At 39.7% G+C, this 20,800-nt stretch overlaps 5 protein-coding genes across 9 annotated transcripts in view; 3 read left to right on the top strand and 2 right to left on the bottom strand.

Annotated features, from left to right (window-relative positions):
* Positions 1-38: 38 nt before the first annotated feature.
* LOC117206847 (ER membrane protein complex subunit 6) lies at positions 39-1,297 on the bottom strand. Its single transcript, XM_033446568.1, has 5 exons — positions 1,126-1,297; positions 666-826; positions 507-599; positions 381-400; positions 39-261 (listed from the first exon to the last, which is right to left on the bottom strand). Exons 1-5 carry the CDS (start codon positions 1,160-1,162, stop codon positions 231-233), a joined length of 342 nt encoding a protein of 113 aa, XP_033302459.1. The 5' UTR covers positions 1,163-1,297; the 3' UTR covers positions 39-230.
* Positions 1,290-2,202, top strand: LOC117206848 (cx9C motif-containing protein 4). Its single transcript, XM_033446569.1, has 4 exons — positions 1,290-1,379; positions 1,493-1,651; positions 1,744-1,880; positions 1,959-2,202. Exons 2-4 carry the CDS (start codon positions 1,594-1,596, stop codon positions 1,974-1,976), a joined length of 213 nt encoding a protein of 70 aa, XP_033302460.1. The 5' UTR covers positions 1,290-1,379; positions 1,493-1,593; the 3' UTR covers positions 1,977-2,202.
* Positions 2,202-2,431, top strand: LOC117206849. The gene has a single exon (XM_033446570.1). It carries the CDS (start codon positions 2,233-2,235, stop codon positions 2,428-2,430), a length of 198 nt encoding a protein of 65 aa, XP_033302461.1. The 5' UTR covers positions 2,202-2,232; the 3' UTR covers position 2,431.
* Positions 2,432-2,463: 32 nt separating this feature from the next.
* On the top strand, positions 2,464-3,765 carry LOC117206846 (GPI mannosyltransferase 1). Its single transcript, XM_033446567.1, has one exon. It carries the CDS (start codon positions 2,492-2,494, stop codon positions 3,641-3,643), a length of 1,152 nt encoding a protein of 383 aa, XP_033302458.1. The 5' UTR covers positions 2,464-2,491; the 3' UTR covers positions 3,644-3,765.
* A 3,723-nt stretch (positions 3,766-7,488) lies between these two features.
* The window catches only part of LOC117206840 (irregular chiasm C-roughest protein-like), a 154,638-nt gene continuing 141,326 nt past the window's right edge, over positions 7,489-20,800 (bottom strand). For 4 of the 5 annotated variants that reach the window (XM_033446555.1, XM_033446557.1, XM_033446558.1 and 1 more), the window contains exons 7-13: positions 19,790-20,100; positions 18,382-18,622; positions 17,195-17,350; positions 16,351-16,598; positions 15,424-15,659; positions 14,623-14,752; positions 7,489-14,327 (exon numbers count right to left, since the gene is read on the bottom strand). In XM_033446555.1, coding sequence (XP_033302446.1) covers positions 14,229-14,327; positions 14,623-14,752; positions 15,424-15,659; positions 16,351-16,598; positions 17,195-17,350; positions 18,382-18,622; positions 19,790-20,100 — 1,421 coding nt within the window. In that variant the 3' untranslated portion in view covers positions 7,489-14,228. The remainder of the gene's footprint in view (positions 14,328-14,622; positions 14,753-15,423; positions 15,660-16,350; positions 16,599-17,194; positions 17,351-18,381; positions 18,623-19,789; positions 20,101-20,800) is intronic. The other variant, XM_033446556.1, reaches the window with a different exon arrangement.

Here is a 20,800-nt window from a genome sequence, read left to right on the forward strand (position 1 = left end):
TACACATTAGGAATATTACAATAATGAACAAATTCAAGCAGGTGGAACAGACGGAATAAATGTATTTTCGAAAGTGTTCTATGTACATACATATACAATAAATCACATAGTGCTTTATCAACAATATTATTACTCTGACCAGCAACTGGCAATTGTTTGTGATATATTTAATTAGTTAACGACATATTTAGTTAAAAAATATAAACCCTTAAATCTAAACATCCTTTTAATCAGTATACATGTACCATACCATATAAGAATCTAATATATATTAAGGAAAATATAAAAAACATAAATTTGATGCATAGCCATGAGTTACGTAAATATGTCATTTATTCTTGTATTTGAATAAGAATATTCAATTGTTTATAAAAGGATACGTCCAAAACAGCACATATGTCTGTTGTATGATTGTAATAAGTTGTAATAAGGAAAATACTTGCCCGTTTTAATAGGTATTTAATATTTCAATTTCTTCCTTTAATAAGACTATGTATAAAGGATACAAAAAGGCCTCCAAAAAATCCACTAGTTAAAAGATTTCGTCTACTTATAAAATATTTTTTCCATTGACCTCCAGCTTTTAACAATAACATTGCCTACAAAAAGCATTTTTTATTTAGCGTTTATTACATGACAATAATATTTTTAAAAATTATTCTTACCCATAATCCAAATACAGCAAAAATGTAGAAACCAAAACCATATAATCCAGTTAATCCTAATAAACCGGCTGTGCCTCCTGATAATGCTGCCATTGATATCCTACAGTATTCTACCACAGCAGCATTATTTACAACAGCTGACTCACTATATGCAATAATCTCTGAAAAAAAGAAGATTTAGTACCAGACAGTAAGTTTACTTTATATGAAAGTAGTATTGTTTCTGAATAATTTAAAAAATTAAAAAAATAAATGGCAAGATGAAAATAAAATGTAAATAAATTTCAATGTTGTTTAAAAAGCTATTTTACAAGATTTATTTCCTATACAATTTAACGTTTCTGGATTTATATATAATATTAATAAATAAAAATATAACCTATGAGAGATGTTACAAATATTTAATAAAATGCATTCAATATTGAAATAGCCTTAGAATAATCGATACTCTGTTATTTACCTCCTTTCTCCTGTTTTGTTTTAATTTTTCCCAACATTGTTATATTTCTGTTGATATTAGCAAAAGATTTTTATAATTTAACCTAACACATTCGTTAATGACTATGTATATGTGTACATTAAAGTTCGTTTGTCGGCTGCTATAATAAAGTACGCTTAGAGTGCCATCTACCTGCTATCAAGATTTTGTTACGCGTGACGTTGGGTTATTTAGATCATTTTTGTTCATTCTGTTGGAAGTTTATCACGCGGAAGGTAAAAATTTAATATGCCATTATTAGTCTTTCCTGAGTTCTTAATTAAATAGTTAAATTTATACATTTTATAACCAATAAATTTAGTTTTGAAATGTCCTTTATTTGCACTAGCTTTGTGATACTAGTACGATCGATCCAGTTGTAACTTCAGATTATATAAGATGTACGTCGTTAAACGTTTGCATATCTAAAAAGATATCTGATTTGTTCGCATGTCGACTGCTGATCCATGTAAAAAGTTTGCATGTAAATTACAGCAGTGTTTAAATGGTTTGTATCGTAATTTTGCTTTAATTTTCTATTTCTAATTTTTATGATTGTATTTATGATTATACATGTGCTGATTAATTATTCAATTTTAGACAACGTCTATCAACCATCACGGTGCGAGTACGTTATAGAGGAATTAAGACAGTGTTGTATAAAACATTCTGCTATTTCGTTAGTCTGTGATGGTATAGATACTTCCAAACCATACGAACATAATACAGTCGATTATGTATGTACAAATAATTTTGTCATGTATAATTATTTTTGGAAATTTTTACTAATTTACTGTAATTTCGTTTTGTTGCAGAGAAAAGCTCAGAAATAAAATTCATTATGGATAAGAAGTACCAAATTGTACGCTTGCAAAACAATAAAAGATTAACGACTATTAGAGTGTATGCTGCGATATCAGTAACTGTTATTTTATCGACATTATATCAATGGACACAAACACCGCAAATTCCAAAAAACAAAGGGACATAAATATGTTTTGACATTTTAACACAAGTAATGTATGAATAAATAGCAAATACAGATATAATAGATATTAATATGTGGTAAATAATAACACGTAGTTGAAGATGGAAGCAGTAAAAAAAGCAAAAGAACGATTTAGAAAGTACCCAATTATCATTGCGCAATGCCATGAATCTGGAGCTAAGTATGCTGCATGTGTATTAGCAAAATCTAATTTGCAAAAGGGGGACTGTGAAAATGAGTTTAAGGAATTTAAGACATGCCTGATGAGAGCTGCTGCAAAAAATAATACAAAACTATAAAGTAAAACTTTATTTGCTATAAAGAATTGTTTATTTAAGAAGAATATTTAAATTCTTAAAAATGAGTGAATTTTTGTCATTTAAGGCACACTGTGTATTAGCATTTATTTTTAGAATAACTTTAGTTTTTTACTCAAATTTTCATGATAAAACATTTAATGTTCCATATACTGATGTAGATTATAAGGTATTTACCGATGCTGCGAGACATATGGTAGAAGGATCATCGCCGTTTAAACGAGACACATATCGCTATACACCATTGTTAGCGCTTATTTTAACACCTAATATTTTTGTAAATGAAAATTTTGGGAAAATCTTATTTTCCTTTATCGATATTTTGGTAACAATTTTAATAAAAAAAATTGTGGCTCTACAAAATTGTAATGAAAAATTACAACGTATGTGTGCCTTCACATGGCTTTATAACCCTTTTACAATTGTAATTTCAACCAGAGGGAATGCAGACACTATGACAGTCCTTTTAATTATGCTAACTTTGTATTTATATCTGCAAGATAAGTTCATTCTAGCAGGTTTATTTCATGCTTTGTCAATTCATTTTAGATTATACCCTATAGTGTTTAGTATACCTATGTATCTTTCCCTTCGTGATAAAAGTTATGTCATACCAACCAAAAATCAGTTAAAACTGGTACTTAGTTGCGTATCATTAATAATTTTTGTGACAGCTATAAATTATTATTTCTATGGTTATAAATTTCTTTATGAAAGTCTCATCTATCATATAATACGCAAAGATCCCAAACATAACTTTTCCGTTTATTTTTACATGCAATATTTATCTGCTAATCAGCTACCTAACGTAATTAAAAAAATGTTCACTTTCTTGCCACAACTGATACTACTACTATTATTGTCATATAAATATTCAAGCAAGTCTCTCCTGCCATTTGCAATGTTCACACAAGCCATGGTGATGGTGACGTATAATCCAGTACTAACATCACAATACTTTTTTTGGTATTTGTCTCTTTTACCATTGTGTCTCCCACGCTTTGGATTAACCTTACGTAGATCATTATATTTGTGTTTTGTTTGGGTTCTCAGCCAAAGCTTTTGGTTATTGGCTGCTTATTTATTGGAGTTTCAAGGGTTGAATACTTTTACGTATATTTGGATTGCTAGCTTATTTTTTTTCGTTGTCAACGTTAAAATTTTGAACGACATTATCGTGTACTATAAGTACTAATTAGAAATTAAAAAAAAAGACATTATTATTATCGAAGTTAAATATTAATTAGTAATAAAAATATATGTTATCCGTGCAACGTGAAATGAAGTTTTGTGAAAATAAAAGAGAATAAAATTGAAGTCGAAAAATCTCCAAATCCCTATCCGAAACTATCACGAGTTTAATGACAGTGGTAGGAATATTAGATACGTGGTTAATGATTCGTAATTTTATTCTTGCAGGAATACAAAATACTTATTTACAGATGGTTTCGTAAAGTAATAGTGGTAGATTCTTAAAAGGAATGTAGATATAGTAATAATAATACAATAATAGTAAATCTTAATGTAGTAATCTAGATCAATTGTGAGCAAGAGCATCCTTTGGATCATTTTTAGAAATATTTCTGTCGTTTATTTCTAAGCTGCTAATGTGATGATATTTAATATTATGGGGATATTGCTCATCAAATTATACGAGAATGCTTCTCACAATTTCTAACGACATCATTCAAACGATACTAATTATTCCATTTACACAAAGTATAACAAAATATCATAGATCAAATCACGATTCAGACTGAAAGAAATAGCATTTCTTTAGTAAATATTCGAACGCGATATATTTACGATCACGTTGAGAGACAAACATCGAACGTAAAGAGAAATTATCCGAAGTGCGACACGAAATGACCCTATGGATACATGAATCATAAATGAAAAAAGTAACTCAAGTATAGTTCGTATAACTATAGGTCATCACGGCAGACGATGCAACATATAAAAATAGCATTATTTTCTTTCATTGCTTTCGTTTACAGTTTATTGAACTGTGTGCTATGTGAAATAATCTATTTTATTTCCCTTGACGTGAACAGACAGTTGATTTCTGCCCGAAGTCGGTCTCACCGGCTAGGACACAAATCACCGATAATACAAGGAAGTTAACAGAAGAAGTGATAATTCCAAACCTTGCAGCGATTCTCGAACAAACGCACGAATCTTTAAATAGTCGGTGTAAATTTCGTGTACCGGCTGCAAGGTCCAGAAGTTACGTACTTCGGTTTTAAAGTTTTACGCTATATCGATAAATCAATTGTCACCATTCTAGACAGAAGAATAAGTTACATCTCTGAGAGAATAAGGAAAACGAAGAGAACACCCCGGGTTTGCGTGACGCGAAATACTCCTTATTATACCCAGAGGATTGGCGAATAAAGCCCGAGCGTCGCTCACTCTTATTTCTGCACGAGGGGAGCAAAAGAGTACGAAAGACGGCGCTCGTTAGAGGATATGCGTGCTCAAGTGCATTTACAAGGTCGCAAAGCAACAATATGTCTCGATGTATGCGGCTTTAAGACGTGCGTAGAGAAACGTGAAATCACTCGATATTGCACGTACTCGGCGGTTAACACGCGCGTATTTTTACAATGGAACGATGCAACTTTTAAGCGCATCCGGACCACTCGTTCCTTCTTGCTTTTCCACGCATCGAAAGACTTTCATTTCTTCGATATTATCGTTGTATCTATTTCCTCCCTTTTCTTTCCCTCTTTCCTTTTCTTTCCCTCTTTCCTTTTCTTTTTTTTTTTTTATTCCTTTTACTCTTTTCTCTTCTTGCCTTCGGTTAGTCCTTTGCTAAAAAATTAAAGCAAATACGATGAAACGTAAAAAGTCCACGAATACGTGCTCCAGAGATAGACTTTGTCGTGGCTGTGGTGCACGGAGATTCGAAGAGGGTTTGGTGAAAAAGGTATTGATATTGGGAGGAGAGTTGCGATTGCAGACAAGAAATGGGATCGTCTTGCATGGAATGAAGGGTGAAAACGTGAGACTACGAGGGCTGTTATATGGCAAAGATTTAATAAAATATGATAACAGCAGTGATACACATTACACTCTACGAGAAGTATAAAATAAACGGCACTGGCTGCTTAATAATTAGTATGTAAATCAATTAACTATAAATAATTATAATAATAATAAAAATCGTTGTTGCGTTATAATGATGGATGATAAAAGTCGCGTAAACAAAAATGTACACCTTACAAGTACGAAATTTTTTGCGCCGATCGATCACGATGATTACGATAATAGACGATGGATACTTATCTAAAAAAAACATACTTCAATATATATATATATATATATATATGAATATGTACTTATGCTAACAATAATAATTAAAAAAAGAGGAGAAAGAATAATTAAAGCACTCGGTGTAACGCATGAATAAATGCATCATCAAATTTATACGACATAAACTCAATTAATATACACAACATTAAAATAAACATTTCTTTGGTCTTGTCGTTTCTTTTCTTTTATTCGCGTTGCAAGAAAGAAAAGAAACGTGTCCCGTCTCGTAAAATTTAGTCCTCCGGGCAAGGAAAAAGAAATTAGAAGAGACAAAAATGAAAATAAAAGAAAACACGAAGTTCGATCAAAGGGTGAGTGTACTTATGGCAGTGAGGGGAAGCGAGTGGGCTGAACGGAAATGATGAAAGTTTCAATGTCAGTTTTATCGGCCAGGTGTACACTAGTGGTAAGGGCACGCGTTAATACCTATCGACTGTCGCGACGCGGAAAACATTGAAAATTTCTAAGCTTCTTCTTATTTTCTTTTCTTTGTTCCTTTGTACTTACATGTCCTTAAGGTTATATGGTGCGCGCGCGCGTGTGTGTATGTTTCGCGAAGTGATCGAAGGGGAATGAGAAAATGCGACAGACGTTAGCTAAACTCGGAATAAAAAGTTTTTTTCATTGGCACACTGTCGATATCGAAGAGTAAGACTCGGTAGTTTCTTCGCGGTACGTTCCTCGATTCTCAAGAAAAGAAAATCTTTATTTAACTCTCTCGCTCCCTTTCACTCTAAAATGCGCGCTCTTTCTCTCTCTCTCTCTCTCTCTCTCTCTCTCTTTCTCTCCCTGTTTTTACTAAAATTTCTTTCTCGCTAACGGAAGATCTTGTGCGAACAATGCTTTGTCTTTTCCCGTGGGTTTCGTTTACGCGCCCAATCTTTGCGCTACAGGTATGTACGTGCGAGGAATTTTGGATCGAATTGCGATCGAACCAATACGGATCAAAGTTTCATGATTTTCGAAGCATATATTTTTTATATTTTATATATATATATATCTTTCTTTCTGATGCGGATGAAAAATGTGTATCGTTTCTGACAAATCGACCTGGTTTCCGTTAGAACGTAGAGAGGGATGCGTCCAACCGTTAAAGCGGCGATAGCAATTCGTTTGTGCATTTTAGATCCGCGTGTGACGTATCCTGTTGTCACAAAAGAGCGCTTGATCGCGAAATACGAAGCTGCGAAATTCACGATGGCCGGTCGTTGATTTTCATATCGCGTTCGCGGCGATTCAATTCACTGTCAGGCAGCGTGATAGTAAGATCGATGATCGATCGTTAAACAAAAACCCCAGAAACAGCGACTCTCTTCTTCCTTCCCTTCGTTTTTTATAAGGAGATCTCAAAAAAGTGTCTAGCTAAATTGTTTCGTTAGGCTATTATGATACAAAGTAATGTACACTAAAAAGTATGATTCGCTGTTCATAGTCAAATCTCTAGTGTTCGAAATATTTACACATGTTTATTATTCACCCTCCTTTCGTTCGAATTATCCTATAGTCCACTTGGTGCACTTCTGTTCGTTTCGTCAAAGGATCATCGATATTGACCGATTCGCTGATGAAATATCAACGTACCGAGTATCGGCTGCAAGGCGTGTGTGCGCGATGTTGCGTAGGTATATAATTATATATATATATATATATAATTTCGTTTTCCCCTCTATTCTTTAACAATTAAATATCAGTTCACTTTCAATAGAAACGGTCGGTTTGTTCGAAAAATCGATCGAGTTAAAAAAAGGTTGCGGTTGGGTGACTACGCCGAGTTACGCTAAACGCGCGTAAGTAAACGGATCGATAATAACTCGTTATCAAATACGGAGGGAGGAGTCGGGGGATGAATAGTCAGCGGAATAGTATTTCGGCGAACTTCATTCGTGGCGCAGGTTTCGGCTTGTGAAGTTTGCCAATTCGATGCGCGATAGCGTCGGGGATGTAACGGGTTCGCAACAAAAGTTCTTGCATTTAATCGCGTTACGAGAGTTTCCTTCGAGTTTCGGTGTATTTCTTTTAGATCGAGTTACCTTTCGTTCGGTTAATTTACTTTTCGCCTCGGTGTGGCATTTGCGCCACGCGACTCCTCGCGTTACACCTCGTGTGTTACACATCGTTACCGTTTCCTAGTGTCGTTTCTTTTTCCATCGGTACTTCGCCGAACGTTCCCCGCAATTAGCACACGCATTATTACCGTAATCGACCATTATGGCCGGGCATTAGGCGAGCCTTCGCCTCGAAACGTATTTTCCTACGAGATGTTCGGAATTTTTGTCGAGCTTCTTTGTCGAGCCAATTGTCTAATGTTACAAGAACTTCGTTGCATCTCCGTAATGTAATTGAAATTCCATTGTGCGCGGTTTAATTGTATGTATAAGGAAAATTCGATTCGAACGAATGTGATTCAGACATCGTTAGCAGAGGCCGAGAAAGGCCAAGCTGCCGTTTGAAAACTGGAGGAAGGAAAAGCAAAAAAGTAACGAACGACAGAAAAATAATGGTAATAACGTGTTTGTCGTAACATGATCTTTCGATAGATATCGCGAACGTTCCTAATTATTACCACGAGCTATTCTGTCGTGTTCTTTTCTTTCTCTCTCTTTTTCTCATTTTATATGAGAGATTGATCCAAACCGAGTCACGCGACTTGTGCACCGACCTCTTCGTACGCGAATTTATCATGCATCGCTAACGTTCGATGCAGTTTCAACGAGCAGTCGTTTACAGTCTTTTCTTTCCCGTTTTGTTCGTTTGTTTAGTGTACCGGTAAAACAGTCTATCGTATTTGTAAAAGTGGATCGATGTTGGAGGGTGTGTTTGTTTTTTGATGCGCGTGGACCGAAACGTTGACTGGAAGAGATTGTTTCACGAGATGATTTTTCATACCGGGGACGAGTGTGATAAGAGTGCGTTTTCGTTAAGTTGTTCCCAAGCGTTGTCGTTCGAGACGTACCAAAAGTCGAATAAATTCCTGGCGCGTTCGTATCAAAAATTATTGGTCGAGATTACTACACACGGTGTACGTTGAAAAGTTTCTTTCTGTAAAAACGTAATGGATTTGTCGGATGATAACTTAGCGATACTCTCCCTTCGATTTCATACAAACGACACGATCAAGAAGATTATCGTACACAATAAACAAAAGAAACGTCGTTTCGTCGAGAATTCAAAGTGCAAGTCTTCGATCGAACGGATGGTCGGTCTGAATCAGAAGTGCTCGCGTCGCTTCAGAACGATCATCCTTCTTTTATCTTCTTTCCTACCGCCCTTACGATACTCGTACGATAACGATCGCTGTCGATCGGATCCTCACCGCTATATTATACAAACGATACGCCGATTAATTTTTAAAGATTCGCAACGATTCGCTTGAATTCCTTTTCGCAGGCAGCATTACACGCCGCGTAACGCTTTCTGAGAAAAAAGCTTTAACATCGAGAAAAATATGGGGGTATATATCGTATCTCCTATATGTCGCTCAGTCGAATTCGAAATAGCGTTTTTTTTTTTTTTTTTTCTTTATACTCAGTAATCGATGCAACGTGTTTAACGTAGCTTTTATGGATAGCACGCGAAAAAGTGTTCATTTTCTAAAAAGTCACTTTCCATTTCACAAATGCGTGGACGGTCGACTCGATCGTTTTTAAAATACATGCTCCCCGATATCGAGCTCTATGCACGGTAATTCACATATCTCGTTTGGAGGTTGACAGTATTTTTTCGTATTTCTGTTTCTTTGTTCGTTCAAGTGTTCTCGCTTTTAAACCCGAGAGCGTCAAGGAGTTATTTACGCAACGAACGGTATGGCACATTTCATTGAATTAAAACGTTGCCTTTTTCGTTCTTGTGTTTCCTCTCGTTCACGCCTCAAAATCGGGAATTCTGATTAAATCGCCATTCGTTTAACTCTGTCGCGTGAAATAGTAAAAACGATCGGATCGCCGGATAAGGTTTGCGAAATAGTTAGTAATAGGCCATAATCCCTAATCGTAAAGTATGAAATGTATCAACAAATTTGAAAAAACTTCCCTCGTTCACCCTATTAGGCAATATTTTCCCTTTCTTCATCCCTTTCTCTACTCATTCTCTTTTCCATTTTCGCGCTCAGTTAGAGAACGCTTAACCGTTTGTCACAGGACTCGTCATAAATTGCCTAACAATATCGCGCTTTATAACACACAGCGTGACCGAGCCGAGCGCGAAGTTTCCTCATCGAGATGCGGCGAACGTTTCGAAATTCTTTCGAGAGGCGCGAGTTTGCGCGTCGCGAGAATAAACCTTTCAATGAAAACAACGACGTCGGGAATTGCACGAAACGAAATGATTGCACTATAGAAAAATAAACTATTCGAAGTTATCGATCATGCTCTTACCCGCGAACTTCCTTAAACCGGAATAAGCGAACAGAAGCTTCGCAGGAAGAGATTCGCGCGCGATATCTCGAGCGCATGCAGTTCGCATGGTGAAATCGCACGGCCGCGTTCGTGGAGGAAACTTCGCGATGGCTCTCGTTCCTTTCTTTGACTAAAGGCGAAGAAATCGATATAATTTAATTAATAATTGACAGATAACCAATTAATACGTATAGGATGGCCCTGCGGCAAGAAGGCGCAAACTCCTAAGGTTCAAACGACATAAACTTTTCTAATTTTAACATTGCCCTGGACCATCCAGTACATTGATTGTAATTACTTCCCGCAGTATACTTCGTTATAACCTACATTTTTATAATAGAAATCATGTGTCTGTATGTATAGATCTCTCTCTTTTCCTCTTTCTGACATGGCCTCGTGCCGTCTGTAAATGTACGCGGATTCGTTTCCACGGATCGAACGAGTGTTTCCACCGTGTACGTTTTTCGTGTCTTTTGTTTCTTCCTTCACCCCGCTGAACCTGTACAATCCGGAATTCCACCAAGCATTTATACATTTACACGTGACGTGTGTGCGATCGTACGCGCAAGCGCGCGTGCCGCGAAACGGCGCCCGGGCCTTCTGGCACACGCGCATGCGCACAGTATTTCGTTTGCGCGCGTTGAATGTGAAAAGTTCAAAATTCTTTCTCTTTCTCTCGCAGTCATTCTCGCCTTTTTTGCTTTTACACTCGTTAACACTCACCCACGTACGCTCTCATTCTTTTAAATAGTTAACAGTAACATCAGGATGAATATTGTACAGAATGATTGATGTACAATAATCTGGACTTCCGGTGGACAGTTCCATGGCCCGGAAATGGGAGACTCCGTCGACGAGGCTGGTCGATTTCGCGACAAGAAGAACACGGCGATCGAATTACGAGAGGAAAGATACTTACGAGTACGATAATACTACACTGTGTAATTTCGTTCCGATCTGACCGCGTTCTTCTCGACGAAACGATTCGAGCGCGAACAGAGGAACTGATCGTTTCGTGACGACGGACTGCGCACGATCGCGGTCGATCGTGGGATCGAGAATGAGTTCTCGATAGGAAGGAAGTATTTATATTACGAATACTGATTTTCTTTCTCTTTTTCGATCTACGACGACAGGGTCGAAAACTTTCGAGGGGAACTGTCCGTCGCGAAACTGTCCGCATAGTATCCGATATGCACATAGTGTTTTATCTTTTCATTCTCTTTCACAGTTACAAAACTAACTAAATCTTACGAGATACGGTGAGCAATAATTCCAGTTATGTACAGAAATTATGTTACATACGTCTGAATATAAAGATATTTTCTTCACAATACAAATGTATATTCATTCGCTTTTTTAGCTCTGAATGCGCCACGATTACCGTCATCGTTCGTTCGAATCCCATCGTCGTCACCGACACGTTTGCTCGAGCTCTACATTTCCTTTTCTCCTTTTCCCTTTTTTTTCTAATTCTGTTTTAATCACCGACGCACCACGCGAGTATGGGGCCAATCCGTAGCGTGCAGCCTTTTTCTTTCGAAATCGTTTTAGTAATTGATAGGCTACCCTGTTTCGTTATCGTAATCAATGGTATTATGCTCGCTGCATAGCATCGCGACGTCAATGAGCGATATATCTGTTTGTTTCGTTTTTTTACCGTGTTTTTCTTTGAACTTGAGGATTCTCTATTTCGAGGCTGTAGATCGTCGTCGAGGAGAACTTAATAAGTCTGGATCCTCGTTCGACGAGCTACAGGCATTGCAAACGAACAAGAAAACATTTTCGACAAGAACGAAGATAACTTAATAACGATTGTAATCGAACGAAGAATTCTCGGCCAGTTTCTCTTCTTTTTTCCATTTTAAGTCGCGCTCCATTTTTTTTCTCCCGAAACGAGATACACGACCAATTACATCTAACACGTTGTTTCCTCTGCTTGATCGTCTATTAGTTAATATCGTTATAATATTATTTACACGAAGCTGTTCCATTCACAAACGAGCTTATTCCGATACAGCTTTGCTTTTGTAGCGCCACCAAACTATAGGCCCTATGTTCGTATTGACAACAGGTGATATATTTATATATGTATATATCTAATCATCATTTTAGCTATCTATTTTACAAAGTTCGGCCCGTGGAACGCTTCGATCGCTTTCCAAACGCGCGTATTTTCACGATTGAAAATCCTCAGGCCGGAAGGAGACACGAGATCGCGATCAATCTTGTCAGACAAGCAGCACGATCCGTTCGAAGTGTCCTTTTTCCTCGTCTAGTGCGCTTACTTGCGAATACTGCGCGAGACCTAACATTTTTTCCTACAAATAAAAAAAGGCAGCGAGACACAGCGTGACGTCGAAGTAGCAGCCGAGACGTTATGCCTGTCCGTGTTGACGACGCGATCCAACGATTTCTTCGTATTCAACACGTCACTCTTACCTGGACATCCGTCTACGTATCACATGTTCAAAACGCGAATTATCCGTACGAAGCACAATTATTCGATGTTCATTATTTTCTTGTTCACCTCGTGGCGTTTTCCCTCGTTTAGGAGACTGCTACTACGACCACAATGATCCGCGATGAAATTCGATTCTCGTTTCTTCTTTTTTTTTTTCGTTACGTTTCGAATGAACATTAAATACTTATCGAGATCTATAAGTATGCGAATAAAAGATTGTCGATACCGAGTGGTCTGTTCTCGTTCCGAAGAGCTCCTTCGATTTACGAACCTAACCACCGTCCTTCGTTTCTCGCTAATCCACCAACTACCCATTTTCGATGATCATTCCCTTTCTTCTTCTTCTTCTTTTGTTTTTTTCTTTTTTTTAATTGATTTCTATCGAACCACGTCGAGCCACGTATTTCTTTGACATTTACGATAACCCCGTTTATCCTAGTCCAGTCTCTTCGATGTACAAAGTCGACTATCTTATTTCTATTAGACGATAGAGAAAAATACACTGTGTTCCCGAGTCGATGAAGGAACCTTCTTATCCCACGATTCAGTCTTCTTAAATGGAGTACCACGCGTAGTCAAGGCTAATCAATTCTTCTCGACAAGCTCGATCGGTCATTGTCGTTACCACAGTTGTTCGCCATTAATTCGATTCTTGTTTCTGCCGTTTCTCGAAGTCGGCCAACAAAATTTACAACTATCCTCGCATCCTTCACGATCTTCCCATACCGGTCGAATAGCTTACAAGTTTGACGAGAGCTATTTTTTGCCAGACTCTATGTTCTCAAGCAGTCTTAAGCGTTCACGTTTGCCCGTTGTTTCACCAGCTCGTAGCGCATTTACTGAATAATCGTAGTGTCAATTCCTTCGTAAGCAGGAACGTATCGTAGACCCTGCCGGCCCGCCACGCTCATCCTCTCGTGGATCCTCCTGGGCATCGTTTCCAGTAGGTAAATGCCTCTCGCGTATGTCTTCTTCTTTGCCAACAGTTTCTTCGTAACATTCACGCCGGGATACTCGGTAAGCTCTTGCGGTTCTTCGCTCGTTCCAACTTCTTGTAACCTTTCGATCGTGTCCCGAGAGATGTCACGGACAATCCGGTTCTCCTCGCTTTGCCCGCGTGGAATCCTCAAACTTTGTACGTTCGACTTATCCAAATGATATTCGTCGATCGTCGAAGACGCAGGAAACGGTTGCACGGTCCGATGACGCTGCTCCACGAGTTGTCGATGATCACGGCTGGCCCTTCGTAATTGTCGTAACACTATCTCGATGTACTTCAATGCTTCGCCGTTTTCAGCCATTCGTTGCGCTCGACCCTTCAATCGAAATTTCCTCGTCTCGTCCTTCGACTTCGTTTCTTCGAGCAATCGTTCGACTTCTGGCACGGGTGCGATCGTGGAAGCTCGCCGAACGATATCACGATCTTCAAATTCGACGCTATCGTGGCTCTGATAAGGGTAGTTCTGCTCTAAATTTTCTGCGAGAAACTTTTCGTGCGACCTGAGCGTATTCGACTGCCGAGTCCATTCGATGGCTTCACGGTTCTCGAAGGCGGTACTAGTTAGGTCCGAACGTCGACGGTTCTAGTTCGGATAGACCCCCTGGCCTCATACGTGCGTCGCTAACGTCCCTACCGCCGAGGTGCGCTTTACCGTCGCTACTCCACCGTTTGGGCCGCCCGTGATGTAGTGCGCCGAAAGTGGTGCCTGGAAGATTATCAAAAAGTTACAGAAAATTAGCATCGAGCTCGTAGGAATTGTAACGTTTGGATCGATAAGGACTTTGCGGTGAACGCACTTAATGCACATAGCACTGAATAAGAGTGGGCGGTGTAACATTAAAAATAAGATTGATTTAATCGGCGCGATTAGAATCAATTGGTTGCACAATTATCTCGAACAAGATCTAAACTCGAACTAGTTCAGGTGAGCGTAGGAATGTACCTGAGATGTCGTAACTGTGCCTCGGAATTTGACACACATTCACTGCCATTGTACTAACCTGCGGTCCAGCACCGTTCAAGGTATTCAAGCTATTCATTCTCATTGCTTGCGTGTAGGGCGGTGGTGCTGGCGTTACTCCCGGCACAGCCGTGTGTGGCGCGTGTCTCAGTTGCTCCGCGGCTGACATTCTATTGTTTGGCAGAGGAAAGAACGATCAGAACAATTTCTTGCGTGATCTATATTATCGTATAAAATATCGCGATTATAGTGTGTATGGGTCGTTCGAGAATTGTTTGATCGAACGACGAAGCGCGGATTTGTTCGATTAATATTAAACGTGACTGGGATCTGTTCGAATCGACGTTATAAATATTCAAGACAGACGATTCATAATTTACGTGGAATATAATTAATCCCCGGAAACGATTGCACACGCGGCGTGGTAAATCCGTTAATCAATACGTCGTAAATATTATAACGTTAACGCGTACGCTGTCCCAACGTCAAGTTCTCGAAATAGCGGCCGTATCATCTTCTGTTACCCTGCCGCATCTTTACACCACACGTCCGATCATCCCTCTACGAACTCTATTCTTTTCAACGATTTCCTTTCATCCGCCGTCGATTCATGGAATATCACGTTCCAAACTACCGTCGACTATAATTTCATCGTCTTCGATGCAATTCGTGCGCGCCTCTGTAGGATTACTGCGCCAAAACACAATTACACTGGGTCAAAGCTTCCTCTATTATCCAGAGCGTCGAACTAGATTGCGGGCTTGATGACACAGGGGGCGCGAGTTCCATTGATACCGTCCCGGCATGGCAGAGGCGGCAGCCAAGTCCCTGAGAACTTTACCTGAGGTAGGGGTTTCCATACGTTGCAGAGAAACGTGGGTCGATCGCTGGGGTGGTTTGCGGAGTGGAGGAGCCCAAATTCGCAGAACTCAGACCGATCTTCTTTGAGGCTAGTATTCCGCCAGACGGTATCCTGCTTAAGGATTCCCGTGATGCACCCACCCCTTGCGTCGTGGGCGGCATATAGTCGCGGGTATAATCTACGTACGGTACGTAACCATTATTGTTACTACCGTCCTGCAACAAACGAAACAAAAGGGCAAATATTAGCGACAGATATCATGATTTCCCAGTAATTCTTACAAACCGTTCGTTCCAGCACGGGGTGAGTATACCTAACGATCAAAAACACTTGGTAATTACCATATACAGAAAGTTTGTTCTTATTGCTTTATGAAAACACGAAAGACGGAACGTGCGGGCCGTGCCAAATATAAAATTAATTTTCTCGACGCTCGCGACGTAAGGTCGTGGCATCGACCCGTAAGACGTTCGTGCACGGTCGACGTTGGCACGGGTTCCGCGACCCAGGAACATTTCTAGGTCTCGACATTATAATTCGTTCAGTGTGTACAGAAATTAGGATCGGTACAGATTATCATAGTAAAAGGGAGATCTGAGACGTGGTCGAATTCCAAATGTTCCACGCAGCAAAGCTTGGAAAGGGTATTAGGATTCGGTGGGGAAATTCTTAAAAACTGCAAATTAAATCTACACGGTTCGCGTGAGTGCATGCCCAGGGGAGAGATTCTACGCTTTAATATGCACTCTAGAAGCTCGCTGTTTCTTCGTGAAATAAACTAGATTACGCTCTGGCTCCGGTTCTTGGCATCCTCCTCGTGCAAAACGCGAGATTGCGAGCAGAGAAATTTTCGGACGTGAATACTGGTAGTTCGAACGAGTATGGCATTGGTTATATTATACTTACGTTATTCTTCGGCGGGAACGAAGGTTCCGTGTAATCGGCGCTGTAACGATAACCCAAGGGATTGGGTACAGGGCCGGCCAGCGCCAAAGCGTTCACACCTCTCGTGCTTCCTTCGCCCTCGCTGTCAAGCGCTGTCACGCTCTCCGCGTTGCTGACACTCGATCCCGCCCGTATATCCGCTTTAACGTCCGACAGGTTGCTGCTTCTGTCACTTTCTCGATATCTATCCGCGTTCGAATCTGTTTCCTCTGTCGGCGAAAGAAATTCGAAAAGATCAGCATAGAGAAAAATAAGATTCCAGATGAGAGTTATATCCTGCGTGACTGTCCATTGCATCGAGTATTTATCGAGGATTAGAGTACGAAACGGTCTGTAAATGGAGTCGATGCCGATTACGATCGAGAAAATAAGTACTTGGATGTATTAAGTAGAAAAATATATCGGATAACTCTGTTACGAAACTATAAAGCGTATAATCGCTGGAAGAAAAAATTAAGCTGGATCAAGCATAAACAAACGCTTTAGAAAGCTACTGAAGGACCACTAGATATCGCGCGTTGACTCCACCCAAGTACGTTTGAATACCAGCTCGCTACTTATCAGACTCGTTTGCATTCAATGAGCTATCATTCATCCGCGGTTATACGTATACGTTTTTCCGTATCGTTAACGATAGATGCCGAACGATAACGTTGGTGTCTCGTTCATAGACAAGAAGAATTCGAAGCAGTCCCGCGACTGCCTGGAAATGATGAAATCTCGAGTCACGAAAAACGATAAAAGCAATGGGAAACGGACGTGACTAATGACGTTATAATTCGTTCGAACATGATATTTCACTCACGCATATCAGTCTCTTGAGTCTGGGCCGTCCTCGGTCGTGGCTGTTTGATGCGGTCGCGGCAATGTAGAATGAGTATAATGATCACGCCAATCATGATCACGCAGACGATCAATCCACCGATGATGAGAATCAGTTGCCAATCGACTGGAATCAACGCTAAGCGTCACGAATGGTTAAAATCTCGGCTGTTTGGCTCAACGAGTGAAACAATATCGTTCTCATCTCTTTCCTTTTTATATTTTCACTTCCTCTTCAATTTTCCTCTTAAAATTGCGCGACGATCGGTGTTTGCGCCCGACGACGAGTTCACTCTAGTATAAAATTGTCGGACGCGAGTGCGCGCGACTGCTTAACGATGCGGATTAAATTTTTGCAAAGTGCACGCGGAACGCGCGTCGGTTAATTGAATCCCGTGGAATTTATGACGTGGTCCGGAGCGTGTATCGATGAAAATTTACAGAATCAACCGGCTGAATTAGTAGAACGAACGCCGTGCAGTCGAACGGACGGATCTGTGAAAGATCGGTCGGAATTATCGGGGAAAAAAATTGGCTAGGTTCGATCGAAAGTTACGATGAACAAGGATCGCGGCAAAAATTGAGACTTAGAGTGCCATTTGTTTTCGTTATTTTTGTTTCCATCGGACATGTTCAAATAAAAAACTTCGACTCGTATTTTACTACAGCCTGTCTGACTGGCCAACGAATCGCCGGTTCATCTTGTCATTGCTACGATCGAACGTATCAGATACCGACGCGTGTTTCACAAAAATGCAAAATCACCGACCGTACACACACTCTGTGGTTTCACTCGATACTCCGTCACCGATGTTTTTATTTCATCGTAGGACGAACATCGGTCGCGATTTGACGGATTTGGAAATGCGGTTGGTTAGAATTCCGCGCCGATCTCGAAGCGTTCGAAACGCGTGACTCCGTCGTCGAACGAGATTCGATTTTTTCTCATTGATATATTTCTCGTCTTGTCCCTGGAACGCTTGCAGCGTTTTTTATGGACCGAAAACGTAGCAGTTTTTCGAGGACGCGTCGCGCATACATGGAAGAAAAGCATGAAATCGCGAGAGGAAAGAATGCAGAGAGCGAGTAAGAGAGAAAGAGAAAGAGTAAGAAAGGTAGAAAAAAGAGAGAAAGAGAAAGGTAGGTCGTTTATAATGGATATGAACTTACTGTGTGCCGTCAGCTTGATTATGACGGAATCCGTGCCGAAGCTATTCGTGACCGTGCAGTTGTAATCCCCGAAGTACGTGGATATGGGATCGAGCAGCGTGACAGTGCTGACGACTCTCTCGCCGGTGTATTCCTCCTGCACATGGAACGGCGTATTGTTCGACGAGAAATTGAGCTCGCGACCGGCGAAGCTCCATACCACCGAGTCCGCTTTTGGCACAGATACCGCGGTACACTTCACCTGCGAAATCGACGAGGAATAGTCGAATAAAAATCGTTTCCAATTGCCAGACATTTGCTCCCTTCTTGCCGAATCGACCGATACCCGTGTGTGCTTCTCTTTTTCGCGTGTCTCGTTTTTTAAGACCATTGCGCGTTGTACATTGATGGGTAAAAATGAAGAATAAAAAAGAGGAAAACAAGCGAGTTAAAAAAAAAGAAAAGAAGAGAAAATATGGTTAGTCGATGGCTGTATTCGCCCTATGAATGTTCATCCGTCTAGTCTAAATTCTGTCGAAAAATATCCGGTCGCTTTGCGTCGCTATTCTAAACCATCTGTTACATAGATTCCGAGGCCGTTCGATTTTCGGAGACACAGAGTCTAGCGATGCGGTTGCGGTTTTCGCATATTTTCCATAAATGCCTCGTTTCTGGTCCCAGCGCGCAAGTTATGGCTGATATAAATCGGAGCCGCGTCGCGTTCGTCGGCTTTACGAGACGTCGAAAACCAAACGAAAAATAACTGTTTTCAATAATCGACAGAAGCTTTGACGCTTTCTTTCTTATTATATATAATGGAACGTACAGTTGATCGCATACCTAAGTATTCGTCCACCTAACACACCCGGTGTACACACATGTAGGTAAATGGATTTACTGGCTCACGAAATTGTTTCAACACCTACTATAAAAATCTTTCTATCAAATTTGAAAATTACAAGATACTTATTGCAAACTTATATTCAATAAAAATAAGCGTTGACCATAAGGTGGCCACTGAATATCGAGGTTTAATTAATTAATTAATGCAATGGATAAATCATTGCTTAAATACTTTTGTCATCTCTGCGAAATATACATTGTACTAAATAGCTTTGTAATTTCTATATATATTAATAAAATTTATATCAAATTTTATACGTATGTGCATGAAATTGAAATCAAAAGCACTGAAATTATTCTTCTATTACCACGGAAAGAGTGATATTCCTTTTATAACTGTTATGTAATGGCAAAATATTGTATGACATGTCATAATGTGTTGAAAAAGTCGACTACGATAGATGGACGAATACTTATGCATGATTGTAAAAAAAAAAAAAAAAAAGAAGAAAACAAGAACAGAAAATAAGAAATGAATGTGGATATGAACTATAGATATAAAGGAGAATCTCAATGGCAAAATTACTTTGACAACGCCCTCGTCGGGTACATATTGCACCCTCTGTGACACTATGCTCGGTGACGCCCGGATGTAGATATTCGCGTAGCCCGTCAGCTCCGGAAAACCCGGTACGTGTGCCTTGCAAAAGTACCGTCCGGCTGTCTCGTGGTTCACCACCACGCTGATGTTCGGCGTGCTAGCGACCTGTCGCTCCGAGTCCTCGTGGTACCAACGGATCTCCGGTGTTGGGTTTCCGTCGACGTCGCACTGCAAGATCTCCGTCGCGCCGTACTGCGTCTCCACGGAGATTGGCTGGTGCCGGAACTGTGGCCCGTCTGTGAAATTTAATTTTCACCTCATACAATTTTTCTAGATTGATATGTCAGGGAGCGAAAGAAAAGAATTTCTTTTCTCTAAACTGTTGTGATATCATATACGTATAATATTCGCAAACCGGCCGAATGTACCGAATGAAACGCGCAACGGTCAAAGATCTCTCGTGCGACTGAAGTAATATTATTAGCGAAATGTTACAATTTCACACGTGAAGCCGTTAGCAGTGTTAATAACGATACAGATAATTACGATACAAATGGTAATGAAAGAAATGAAATTTTACAGGTATTTGATTATTTTTAATTTTACAAGTTATATGATTATTCCACATAATAAAGAATTATGAAATCGTAAAAGGGAAACTTATAACTTGTAACTCTTCAATTTATTAATATTGTTATTTGATAAATTATTGTGCAAGAGAATTCTGATCGTACCTAGCTTCTATCACGCGTCGTTCGTTGTATCGTGTTTTACAGTACAAAGCTTTTAACGCAAAACAAGTCACGAAACGCGAATTTGGTTGGTCTGATCTTTTGAAGGAGGCGATGTTCACACAGTGAAGAGGAGATCCATAAATCGAGAATACGATCCGTGAAGAACTACCTCCGAAAATATGACGGCAAATTTTCTCCTAAGAAGTCCAATTTATTCTCGGCCTCGGCTTTTGACAAGCGTTATCCCGAATTTCGCTGATGC

This window comes from Bombus bifarius, unplaced genomic scaffold (assembly GCF_011952205.1).
Source record: "Bombus bifarius isolate JDL3187 unplaced genomic scaffold, Bbif_JDL3187 scf7180000008008, whole genome shotgun sequence".
Classification (NCBI taxonomy): Eukaryota; Metazoa; Arthropoda; class Insecta; order Hymenoptera; family Apidae; genus Bombus; species Bombus bifarius.

Coding starts and splice junctions, on each gene's coding strand:
- LOC117206846 (XM_033446567.1), top strand. CDS start 2,492: ATGAGTGAATTTTTGTCATTTAAGGCACACTGTGTATTAGCATTTATT.
- LOC117206849 (XM_033446570.1), top strand. CDS start 2,233: ATGGAAGCAGTAAAAAAAGCAAAAGAACGATTTAGAAAGTACCCAATT.
- LOC117206847 (XM_033446568.1), bottom strand. CDS start 1,162: ATGTTGGGAAAAATTAAAACAAAACAGGAGAAAGGAG. Junction 827..1,125: donor AACAAAACAGGAGAAAGGAG/GTAAATAACAGA, acceptor TCTTTTTTTCAG/AGATTATTGCATATAGTGAG. Junction 401..506: donor GATTTTTTGGAGGCCTTTTT/GTATCCTTTATA, acceptor ATCATACAACAG/ACATATGTGCTGTTTTGGAC.
- LOC117206848 (XM_033446569.1), top strand. CDS start 1,594: ATGTCGACTGCTGATCCATGTAAAAAGTTTGCATGTAAATTACAGCAG. Junction 1,652..1,743: donor ATTACAGCAGTGTTTAAATG/GTTTGTATCGTA, acceptor ATTCAATTTTAG/ACAACGTCTATCAACCATCA.